The 12574-nt window shown below is 44.9% G+C and overlaps 1 protein-coding gene across 1 annotated transcript in view; it reads left to right on the forward strand.

The window, feature by feature from the left end:
* Nucleotides 1-12574, forward strand: part of myo16 (myosin XVI) — a 657504-nt gene that overhangs the window by 353028 nt on the left and 291902 nt on the right. Inside the window, exon 14 of the mRNA XM_041198724.1 lies at nucleotides 1947-2052. Coding sequence (XP_041054658.1) covers nucleotides 1947-2052 — 106 coding nt within the window. The remainder of the gene's footprint in view (nucleotides 1-1946; nucleotides 2053-12574) is intronic.

Below are 12574 nucleotides of genomic sequence, written 5' to 3' on the forward strand. Positions count from 1 at the left end.
AGGGGAATGATGGAGAAAAGGGGGAGGGTGACAGGGGGTGAGGTGGTTTGGCAGTGTGAGGGGGATGATGAAGGTGTTGGGGGAAACACATTTAAATTTTAACATATTTTTGAGATCTTTTCAAATCCTTTTAGGCTGCTGTATTTGTGAATGGGCAAGAGTCAAGGCGGATCTTTTAATCTGCCCATTCCAGAGTCAACCCACCTCCACTCCTACCTCGTGTCTGTCAAAGAGGCCGCACACCCATCTCAAGGCTAATTAAGGCCCGGGAGACAGCAAAACAAAATCAAAAGCCTGGGGGTGGAGGTGGGAATGCAACTCAGGTTCAGTCCCAACTTCTGATTCCAGTTACGTTTATCGCCACCATGCACTACTGCCTTATCTTTTCTCATTAACTTTTTCAAATCTCCCCTCATGTGAACGCCTAACCCCATTTCATTTAAAACCCTCTCCACAGCCTCATACAACTCACCTGGGTGCTGGTCCCAGTACAGTTCAGTGAAGGCTGTCCCAATGGTACAGATCCCCTTTTCCCCTGTACTGGTGCCAGTGCCCCCTGAATTGAAAGTCATTTTTCCCACATCAATCTTTGGGTCACACAGTCAGTTCTCTGCTTTTATTTACCTTGTGCAAGTCTGCCCTTGGCTCAGGTAGTAATCTAGAGATTATTACTTTTGTATTTCTGATTTTTAATTTAGTCCCCAGCTACTCATAGTCCCTCAGCAGAACCTCATTCTTAGTCCTACCTATGTCATTGCTACCCACATGGACCACAGCAACTGGATGCTTTACCTCCCACTCCACGTTCCTCTCCAGCCTGGAGGAGATGTCCTTAGTCTTGGCATCGGGCAGGCAACACAGCCTTCGGGACTCATGCTCTCAGTGGCAGAGAACAATGTAGCCACCCCTAACTATACTGTCCCCTTCTACAGCCACATTCCTTTTCATCTCGCCACACCCCCATCCCTCCCACCGCTCCCCCACCCCCCCCAACTTGAATGGCTTCCCCCATCATGGTGCTATGTTCAGTTTGTTCATCTACCGCACAGTCCCTGCTTCACCCACTCCTGCTGCAAATACCTTGAACCTCTTGGACTGAGGTTGGGAAGGGGCTGAGGTTCCTCCACTGCCACTTTCTGGGTTTCCATACTTGCATCACTCGCGGTCACATTCTCCTGTCCCTGACCATGAATCAAATCAGAAGTACCTAGTCTGAGGGGGTGTGAATGCATCCTGGAACAAATGTAACTTTCCCCCTCCCTTATGCAGCACGGTGTCCTAAGTTCAGACTCCAGCTCATCGGCACAGAGCCAAGGTTCCTCGAGCTGCAGATACTTACTGAAGATGTGGCTACCCTGGATCATACAAGTATCCATCAGATCCCACATGCTACGTCTGCAACACATCACCTGCCCTGCTGATTTTTAAAATAAAATTAATTACATTTAATGATTATGATATTTCAGGAAATATCATTCAAATGTTATCTGTAGTTATATTGGGTAGTTTAAATAATTTAAGTTCTACTTTAATGCAACACTTATATTTCCCCGGTACCAGTTTAAACTACTACCCCTGTTTCGATGTATAAAAATCTTTGGAGAGAAGGAAAAATACAATAATGAAGCAATTACTTGTACTGAACCTTCAATATTTTCACTGATTTTGCTGTTTTGGAACTGACCAGTGAAATGCAAGTTTTGATCCATGTGGCTCAGGCCAGTTTACATCTTACGGGGTTGGGATTCTGAAGGAGGCATCTATGCCACTGAGGGCGTTGAACTCCAGGGTGCAATATTAAGTCACTGAATGTGGAACTAAACTGAAAAGTTCTCATGTCATTTGTATTCAGCTGGACTTCATTTAAACTTGATGCCCTGTTCAGTTTCTTCTATTGCATTTGACTGTTAAGAAGGTTCAGGCTCTCCTTGTCTTTTGTTTTGCAGTGGTGAAACTGGATCAGGGAAGACAGAGGCCTGCAAACACATTGTAAAGCATCTGGCATGCAGAGCTAGGACTGCTGAGTGTATGCTTGAAGCAAAGATTAATCATGTAAGTAGCAAAGAATAATCAGTCGCTTGGCAATAAAGCTCTTAAAATCCATTGCAGTAATAGGATTAAGGTAATGGTACTTTGTTGCTTACAACTTAATGGAACTAAAGCCAAAATATTCAGACTTGCCAATTGTTCTGAAATTGTGAAATTCTGTCCCCAGCGCAGCGCATCACTTGATGGGATACCCAGATTCAACAATACATTGCGGAGTTCACCTTGCAAATTTTGCAGCGCTCTTGATATCAGCCTTTACTAGTAACCTGCACAAAGTGCATTTTGTAAATTATTTATTTACTCCTAGATTTAGGTAACAACTTAATGCTGCCTTGTATTACACAGGAGCGGACTATATTCATGTGCTTTTAATCCTCTACTTCTCTGTCCTGAATACTGGAGGGATAGAATTGAAAAGTAGGGAAGTTATGCTGAGCCTCTATTGAACCTTGGTTAGACCACACTTAGAGTACTGTGCAGTCCTGGTTGTCATATTATAAAAAGGATAGAGAGGCACTGAAACTGAAGAGGGTGCAGGGAAGATTTACAAGGATGATACCAGAAATGTGTGTGTACCCATGTCAGGAAAGGATTGTCCGGCTGGGTTTCTTCTCTTAGGACTGTGCCCCAAACAGCCCAAAGCTCCAGGTAACTGCAATATCAGGCTGCCCTGTTGGCCTCCAGGCCAGAATAAGATAGGTCGGTGGAGGCATGTTAGGGCAAGCTACAGTCACAGTACCCAAGCTGATTTTGTGGAACTTGCTCCTTCCAGGACCCACAAGAAAAAAACAGAAACTTGCCTTTGGATCCTCTTTGGATGGTCCACCCACTAACACTTATCGGGGTGAGCATGCTGCACACTTCATTCAACCCACTTCAAAAATGCCAATCATGATCATATGGTAGAGATGGGGGCCTAGTGGCTGTATTACTGAACTAGTAATCCAGAGACCCAGGCCAATAATCCTGGGACACAGTTTCAAATCCCACCACAGCTGGTGAAATTCAATTAATAATTTTTGAACTGAAAACTAGTCTCAGTAATGATGACCATGAAACTATCACTGATTGTTGGAAAAACCCACCTAATTCACCAATGCCCTTTAGGGAAGCAATTCTGCCAACCTCACCTGGTTTTACTTGCATGTGACTCCAGACCTCCAACCATGTGGTTGACCCTTCATTGTCCTCTGAAATGGCCTAGCAAGCCATTCAATTCATAAGCAATTGTGGGAGGTGGTGGCATAGTGGTATTGTTGCTGGGCTAGTAATCCACAAGCCCAGGGTAATGCTCTGGGGTTTGAATCCTGCCAAAGCATTCGAAAAAAATCTGGAATTAAAAGTCTAATGATGACCATGAAACTATTCACAGAATCACAGAATGCAGAAGGGGCCCTTTGGCCCATTGAGACTGCACCGACATATGGGAAACACCTGACCTACCTACCTAATCCCATTTACCAGCACTTGGCCCATAGCCTTGAATGTTATGACGTGTCAAGTGCTCATCCAGGTACCTTTTAAAGGCTGTGAGACAACCCACCTCCACCACCCTCCCAGGCAGTGCATTCCAGACCATTACCACACTCTGGGTAAAAGTTTTTCCTCATATCCCTCCTAAACCTCCTGCCCCTCACTTTGAACTTATGCCCCCTCGTGACTGACCCTTCAACTAAGGGGAACAGCTGCTTCCTATCCACTCTGTCCATGCCCCTCATAATCTTGTACACCTCGATCAGGTCACCCCTCAGTCTTCTCTGCTACAAAGAAAACAACCCAAGTCTATCCAACCTCCCTTCATAACTTAAATGTTTCATCCCAGGCAACATCCTGGTGAATCTCCTCTGCACCCCCTCCAGTGCAATCACATCCTTCCTATAATGTGGTGACCAGAACTGCACACACTACTCCAGCTGTGGCCTCACTAAGATTCTATACAACTCCAACATGACCTCCCTACTTTTGTAATCTATGCCTCGATTGATAAAGGCAAGTGTCCCTTATGTCTTTTTCGCCACTGCACTAACATGCCCCTCCGCCTTCAGAGATCTATGGACACACACGCCAAGGTCCCTTTGTTCTTCAGAACTTCCTAGTGTCATGCCGTTCACTGAATTGTCAAATTACTCCTTCCAAAGTGTATCACCTCAAAATTTTCAAGGTTAAATTCCATCTACCACTTATCTGCCCATTTGACCATCCTGTCTATATCTTCCAGTAGCCCAAGACACTCAACCTCACTGTTAACCACCCGGCCAAACTTTGTGTCTTCAACAAACTTACTAATCCTACCCCCAACATAGTCATCTATGTTGTTTACATAAATGACGAATAATAGGGGACCCAGCACAGATCCCTGTGGTATGCCACTGGATACTGGCTTCCAGTCACTAAAACATCCTTCTGTCATCACCCTCTGTCTCCTACAACTAAGCCAATTTTGAATCCACCTTATCAAATTACCCTGTATCTCATGTGCATTTGCCTTCTTTATAAGTTTCCCATGTGGGACCTTGTCAAAGACTTTGCTAAATTCCATATAAACTACATCAACTGCACTACCCTCATCTACACACCTCGTCACCTCCTCAAAAAATTCAATGAAATTTGTTAGGTATGACCTCCCTCTGACAAAGCCATGCTGACTATCCCTGATCAAACCTTGCCTCTCCAAGTGGAGATAGATTCTCTCCTTCAGAATTTTCTCCAATAGTTTCCCTACCACTGACGTGAGACTCACTGGTCTGTAGTTCCCTGGCTTATCTCTACAACCCTTCTTAAATAGCAGAACCACATTAGCTGTTCTCCAGTCCTCTGGCACCACGTGGCCAGAGAGGAGAGAGAGTCATTGTTGATTGTAGTTCCCTAATGCCCTTTTGGGAAGGAAATCTGCAGTCCTTACATGTGACTCCAGACTCATAGCAAAGTGGTTTACTCTTAAATGCCTTCTGACCAAGGGCAATTAGGAATGGGCAACAAATGCTGGCCTTGCCAGTGATGCCCACGCCCCATGAAAGAATGAAACTAAAGAATTCCTGAAAGGATTCGAGGGAAAGAGTGATGTGGTGGCTTATTGAGACATTGTGCTTGGAAATTCCTCTCAGAAGTCTCCATTTAATTCTTTTCAATGCCCTCCGTTACCATTGCCATTATTCGCAGCAACTTGGCCTTATGCACATGCTCCTGCAGCGCTGCTGAGCATCATGCTGCCTGTGTTCACCTGAGGCTCGGCAGGCTACGTGCCTTATAGGGATCTCTTACTCAGCTTGCTGTATCGCATTAGATCACTAAAGTGCTTACAGCACAAAATCCAGGTCCTCTTATGTTACCCAGCGGAGCTAACCAACTCTGCTATCTCCACTCAAGTTGCCTTGATGGTGCTGGGAGGCAGCATGAGCCCTTGAGGGAAATGTATGTCTTTTTGGACATCCACCTCTGTCAGGAGGACCTCGAGGTCATGCTCACTGAATCTCAGTGCTGCCGCCTCCTGGAACTCCATTTCAAGTGACAGGGTGGCAAGCCCTGTCCCATATTGGCAATGCAGCTTGGGCCAAAAGTCTTGGAGGAGCATTTTTTCAAATCTGTGGTCTGTTTCGTGGTACATCTGTGGGCAAGCATGGGAGTGCCCAATGAGCTGCCTTATCTGAAAGGGAATACATTGAGATTGTTGTTGTGGGTGTGAGAGAGTTTGAGTTGCGATTGAGGGGTGAAGCAGCTGAGCTGCGCTGCTGTGGCGATTTGTAGAGCTCTGTGAGTTGCTGCATGATACTTCTTAAAAGTCAGTGACTTTCAGGGGTGAGCAGCACAAGACTGGTGCAGCAGAGTGCTCAGAGGTAAGGGTAGATTGGCAACATTGACGTAGAACAGTGGACATGGCACTAGCTTTTGGCTATACTAAGGGAATGTGGTTAATGGGCCAGCTCTTACAGGATAATAATGTTTTAGCCATCTCTTAGGTAGTATTAGGGTGTTCAGGGCTGAAAGGTTTAAGGTGTGGGCCTGGAGAAACGGTACCGCCCACATGATGATGTAAGAGAGAGTCATGACTGAGTTTAATATGAGAAAGCACATGGCTTAGACTGAGTAATACCTGTGGTCTTGTATATCTGTAAATAGTTATGTTCATACAAGAAAAAATCATTGTTCAGACATCTATGTCTCTGGAACTGTTCCTTAGCCAATTACAACCAACATACAACAACTTGCATCGACAATACTTAAGTGCAATGGTCAGAGTTCTTCTCCTGGTCCTCCAAGGATCATTTCCAGGGACCCCATTAGGAAGGGTACCATGAAATGCCCTTTTATTGGGCCCTGCACAGGAAGCGTCTGCCTCTGGGCATCCTTCATGCCCGAACCCAGCCCTGCACACAAATGGAAGTTGAAAACTGCACAATGATCCCACCCATGCCTTTTCCAGATAAAAATTCAGTGCAAAAGGGGTTGAAAGGCAAACTCGCGTTTTGGGTGTTGGGAAAGGACCCAACTCTCATTCCCCGAATCCGAGACAAGAATCTGGCTGCTGTTGTCTGTTTTACTGTTCAGGTGGGAGCAGATGTCTCCAAAATGTTGATGCATGAAACCTAGCTGTTAAAGTGAATGGGAAAGAAGCAGAATTTAAATCAAAGCATCAACTTGAATTATTTATGCAATGTAACAGGAATTATTTGCTGTGGTGTCAGCCCTTTGGCCGTTGCCGACCATCATAAGTTGGGGCCTAACAAATTTCCATTCTAGCTACCCCACTGGGTGCTATACAAATAAAATTATTTTTTAAAACAATAGACATAAAAATATGTGCATTGTTCAATCGTTATTTAAAATTTAAACACAGGCTGCTAAGTTGGTATATAAGGAAGAGGGGGAGGAATAGTTGAAAAACTGCAAAAATAAATCTCATTGGGCAGAATTTTGCCCTTGACGGGTGGGCGGGCCTGACCGACTCAGCAGTGGATGGGCAGCCGATCACTGCCACCAAAATGGGCCGCGCCACCATTTTATGTGGGCAGGCCAATTAAGGCCAACCCAGCGGGCTGCCCGATGGGAAGTGCTATGCGCTTCCTGTACGGACGGAGGAGGGGGGGGATTCCCCAAATGTGAAAGTGCATGCTTTCGCTTATGCGTGCAAAAGAGTGCACATCTCCCTGAGGCTAAGTGCTGCCTCAGGGAGGTCGCTGAAACTCTGTGAAACATTAAAAATGGAAAAATAAAAAAATCATTAACATGTCCCCTTCATGTGAAAATGTCACACAAGATGGGACATGTTAATGAAATAAACAAAAACTTTATTGAACTTTTAAAATTCCGATATAAAACCTCATCCCGCCACTGGATGAGGTTTGATAAAGAATCACCTCCCCGCCTGCCCATTGGGCCCGTGCACCGAGTTCGCACAGGCTCCTCAAAATCCTCATTAATTGGTGACTTAATGGCCTTAACAAGGCCTTTAATTAATGGCGGGCGCACATTGTGCTGCATTGCGCGCCCGCTGACCAAAACATTGCGATGCCGCGCGCCGACGTCAGGACACTTGCGCGACATTTTAAGCGCTGATCGGTGGGCTCCACCACCCTCATGCCAGCCAGAAGATTCAGCCTATTTTATTTTGCCAGTAACATTTCAGCTATAACTTCTGCACTACAAAGGGGAAACTTTTAACAAGGATGATATAATGCTTAAAAGAGGATATGGGAAAAAGCAGACCGTTCTCTGTGTCCGCACTCCTGGGGGTTTTTCTTATCCATTTATTCTCAGGACATCACCGGCAATGCTAGCATTTATTGCCTATCCCGTTTGTCCCTGAGATGGTAGGGATGGGATACCTTCTGGAATCGCTATAGTCTATCTAGTATTCTTCATAGCAATCCAACTGAACCGCTTGCTGGGCTACATCAGAGGGGAATTAAGACTGGAATCACATGTAGATCAGGTGAGGTAAGGAGGTCAGGTTATTTCCCTCTAAAAGTAATTCATGAGCCAGTTGAGTTTTTACAACAATCCAATATTTTCCTGGGAACTTTTATTGACACCAGGATTTTTATTTCCAGGTTCTTATTTCAACTAAATTCAGATTTTCAAACTATTATTGCCAGATTTAAACTCATTTTATCTGGATCTATTAGTCCAGGCCTCTGGATCATTAGCCCAATAATTCAACCACTAGACTGCCGTATTTTTGCTCCTAATCAGGTATCAGAAAATCAGGGTAGAACTCAGCTGTGTCAGGGTTCAGGATGCAGCAACATAATCCAATGAGGAGAGGGTTTTTTTTTCTGTTCTACTATTCCCCCAATTTCTAAATTTGGGAGCATATCTGAGGGGTGGTTTCCTGCCTCCAGGAAATCCTGGCAGATACATCCCTCTTATGATCTGCAGTGAGCAGGCGTCTGCATCCTACAGGATTGTTGGGCAGAATTTAATGCTCCACCCGGGATTGTGTTGGGAGACTAGGGGGTGCATTCCATCGAGCAGGAAGGCATAGGTTCAAAAACCCATTACTTTCCCAACTCCACCCAATTAAGTCAGGGGTTTGGAGGTTGAGGCTGGCCTTACCACCTCTAGGCCAATTGAGGCCATTAGGTGGCCAATTAAGGGCCACTTAAGAGTCTCATCCACATCGGGGTGGGGTTGGGAAAGGCCCACACCACATGGGCAGCTGCCAGGAATACCCTGGCAGGCCTGCCTGCAAGCTAGGGGGCCCCTCCTGATTGAGCACCCAGCCAGCGCTAAGGGCTGCTCCCTGAAGAAGATGCCTCCTCTGCCCTCCACGCCAATCCTCTTTTCCATCCCCCACCCTACGTCGCCCAGGCCTGCCTGACTAGCCCCGGCGATGCCTCACCACTTATCTCTCCTCCTTGTTTTAGGCCTGCTGCAGTTCCAGCAGTGTCCACCACTCTCATTGGTGCTGCTGGGTCTGAAGAACTGCCGGCTTTTTGATTAGCTTGCAGTTCTTGGAGGCGCGGGATCCTCGTCCTGAAGGCACCAGAAACTCAAACAATAGACAGCTAGCTGCCTGATTGAGACTTAATCACATTCAGATTCCCAGAAGTGGCCACAGCAGGGTTACCACCAGCTCTCCAGCCAGTGCACAGCGCCAGTTTAAATTCAGCCTGTTACGTGGGCTCCAGCAAGCAGAAATCAAACACGAATCAATCCCTCTATTTTAATAACCCTTTCCCAGAATCTGGAGTCTCAGTTTGTGTCTGCCTCCATTTGAAATGTAATACAACTTCCAGTTTTTATCGGTGTGTCAGTACGAACCCATTCACATTGGATGCTAAACAAAAACAGAATTACCTGGAAAAACTCAGCAGGTCTGGCAGCATCGGCAGAGAAGAAAAGAGTTGACGTTTCGAGTCCTCATGCCCCTTCAACAGAACACATTGGATGCTGCTGTATTTCTGTTAGTGCAATCTGTGCTGCCTATCACCCTTTCACTTAGATAATAGAGCCATCTGCTGGAAGACCAGCTGCATTACACCATTGTTTGATTCTAATGTGTAAAGAAACAACCTGCGTTTAAGTAGCATCTTATCACATTTTTCAGAAATATTCTAAACTATTTTACACTCAGTCAATTGTTTTGAAATAAAGTTCATCCTTGGTGCTTCCGCTGCCTCAGCTATGTTCCCCTTGGTGACCTAATTCGCAAGTACACAGATGACACTGAACTGTACGTCTCCACCATCTTTCTCGCCCCATGCAGTGCCTTTCAGCTGGCAGGCTGCTTTTCTAACATCCAAACTTAGATAGTCTTAAACATCCAGCTAACTGCTAGGATAACTGAAAACATTGTTAAGACTCTAGATTGAAACGTATAAGATCCTGAGGAATATAGAAAGGATGTTTCATCTTGTGGGAGTGTCTAGGGGGGGGTCACTGATTGAAAATAAGAGGTCACCCATTTATGACAGAGATGAGAAGAAATTTTTTCTCTCAGAGGGTAGTGAGTCTTTGGAACTCCCTTCCTCAAAAGGTGGTGGGAAGCAGAGTCTTTGAATATTTTTAAGGCAGGGGTAGATAGATCCTTGATAAACAAGGGGGTAGATAGGAATGTGGAGTTGAGGTTACAATCAGATCAGCCATTATCTTAAGGAATGGTGGAGCAGGTTTGAGGGGCTGAGTGGCCAATTCCAGCTCCTAATTTGTGTGTTCACAAAAGAAATGTATCTAAGCTTTTCATCTTGTAATCATCAGGACGCTCGCAAGAATACCAATATAAGGGGGAAAACAACACTTGCCAACCATGGTCTTCACATACAGTATAAATTATTGTTTTCCCCTTATATTAGTACTCTTGTGAGTGCCCTGATAAGTGCAAGACAAAAAGCTTAGACATATCTCTTTTTTCAGCAATATTCAAGCTCTGTACTATCAAATGACTATTAGTAACTATTTACTGTAGAACATAACTACGTACAGAAATACAAGACAGTAGGCTTCTTCAGTTCAAGCCATGAGCTCTCTCCTTCAGACTACAACCAGACAACTACTGGTTATGTGACTCCCCTTATATTACCATGTGGGTGGTACCGTTTCCCAGTCCCATGTTAACCCTTCCAAACCTGAACATCCTAACACTGCACCTCCCTCTAAGCCTTCATCCAAATATAAATTTAAATATACATCTTACCCCTTCTCATCCCCCAAGTCTCTGTCTTCATAGGTTTAAACAGTCCAGAGGTTTCATGAGGTCATCAGGTCTCCCTGGTGGTGTTTTTTTGAAGCTTGTAGATTTGCTAGTCTCAACTTGGATTTCTTTGTTCTGACTTGGCTGTTCTTCAGGAGAAGCTGCAACACTTTGGTATTTTGTTTGAAGCTCAACTTGATCCTTTTCTTCCTCTCCTTACAGTTGTAGTTTTCTCTTCAATAGATTCCCTTTCATGGTTGGATGTCATGGGCTTATCCTTTTCTTTACGTTGACTGTATTCTTCACCCTTCTTCATTGAAACGATGCTGGTTCTTTTTAACAATTTCATCCCCCTTGATCTGCCTTTAGTGCCATGGCTCTGTGTAGTTCCTGGTACCTGAGGCTTTGGGGAATCCAAGATTGAGGTCTCCTTTGATGAGGAAGGCATTTGATTAATGTCTTGCTGTCACTCCAAATACAATAAACCCCGATGTGGTAGGAAGGTTAGCATCCTTCAACATAGAAGAAGTGGACCTTATCTGATGCAGTGTTGTTTCTTGTGCTGCCCCTGGGCCACTGGTTCTGGTGAATGGATTGATGTGGATGCACTTACTAAGGGGTCAATATTGACAGATGATTGCGAGATTGTACCAGCTACTCCTAACACCTGATTTTTGACTCAGATCCTCTCTGACAATCCGCCAAGTGATGAAGAGTCATGGTCATCGCATTCAGGTAGTCATTGATCCAGCTGGTCTGTTTCCACTTTGGGCTGAAAAATGAAATTAAATCGATAGCAAGAAATGATGTAGGGTCAGATGATGTAGAACCTGTGTAGGTAGAGTTGAGGAACCACAAAGGTAAAAAAGCCATTATGGGAGTTGTGTACAGGCCTCCGAATAGTAGTCAGGATGTGGGGCACAAGATACACCAGGAGATAGAAAAGGCGTGTAAGAAAGGCAAGGTTACAGTGATTATGAGGGATTTCAATATGCAGGTAGACTGGGAAAGTCAGGTTGGTAGTGGATCCCAAGAAAAGGAATTTGTGGAATGTCTACGAGATGGCTTTTTGGAGCAGCTTGTGGTGGAGCCCACTAGGGAACAGGCAATTCTAGATTTAATGATGTGTAATAAGGCAGATTTGATAAGGGAGCTTAAGGTGAAGGAACCCTTAGAAGGAAGTGACCATAATATGATAGAATTTACCCTACAATTTGAAAGGAAATAGTTGGAATCAGATGTAACAGTACTACAGTTGATTAAAGGCAACTACAGAGGCATGAGGGAGGAGCTGGCCAGAATTGACTGGGAGATGAGCCCAGCAGGAAAGACAGTGGAACAGCAATGGCAGGAGTTTCTGGGACTAATTTGGGAAACGCAGAAAAAATTCATCCCTAGGAAGAAGAAGCATGCTAAAGGGAGGACAAGGCAACCATGGCTGATAAGGGAATTCAGGGACAGCATAAAAGCTAAAGAGAAAGCTTATAACGTGGCGAAGAGCAGTGGGAAACGAGGGGATTGGGAAGCCTACAAAGACCAACAGAGGACAACTAAAAAAGAAATAAGGAGGGAGAAGATTAAATATGAGAGTAAACTAGCCAGTAATATAAAAGAAGATTGCAAGAGTTTTTTTAGATATATAAAGGGTAAGAGAGAGGCCAAAGTGGACATTGAGCCGCTGGAAAATGACACTGAAGAAGGAGTAGTGGGGAACAAAGATATGGCGGAGGAACTGAATAGGTACTTTGCATCAGTCTTCACAGTGGAAGACACGAGTGACATCTCCAAAGTTCAAGAGAGTCGGGGGGCAGAGGTGAGTATGGTGGCCATTACCAAAGAGAAGGTGCTAGGAAAATTGAAAGGTCTGAAGGTGGATAAATCACCTGGACCAGATGG

The sequence above is a fragment of the Carcharodon carcharias genome, chromosome 11 (genome assembly GCF_017639515.1).
Source record: "Carcharodon carcharias isolate sCarCar2 chromosome 11, sCarCar2.pri, whole genome shotgun sequence".
Lineage (NCBI taxonomy): Eukaryota > Metazoa > Chordata > Chondrichthyes > Lamniformes > Lamnidae > Carcharodon > Carcharodon carcharias.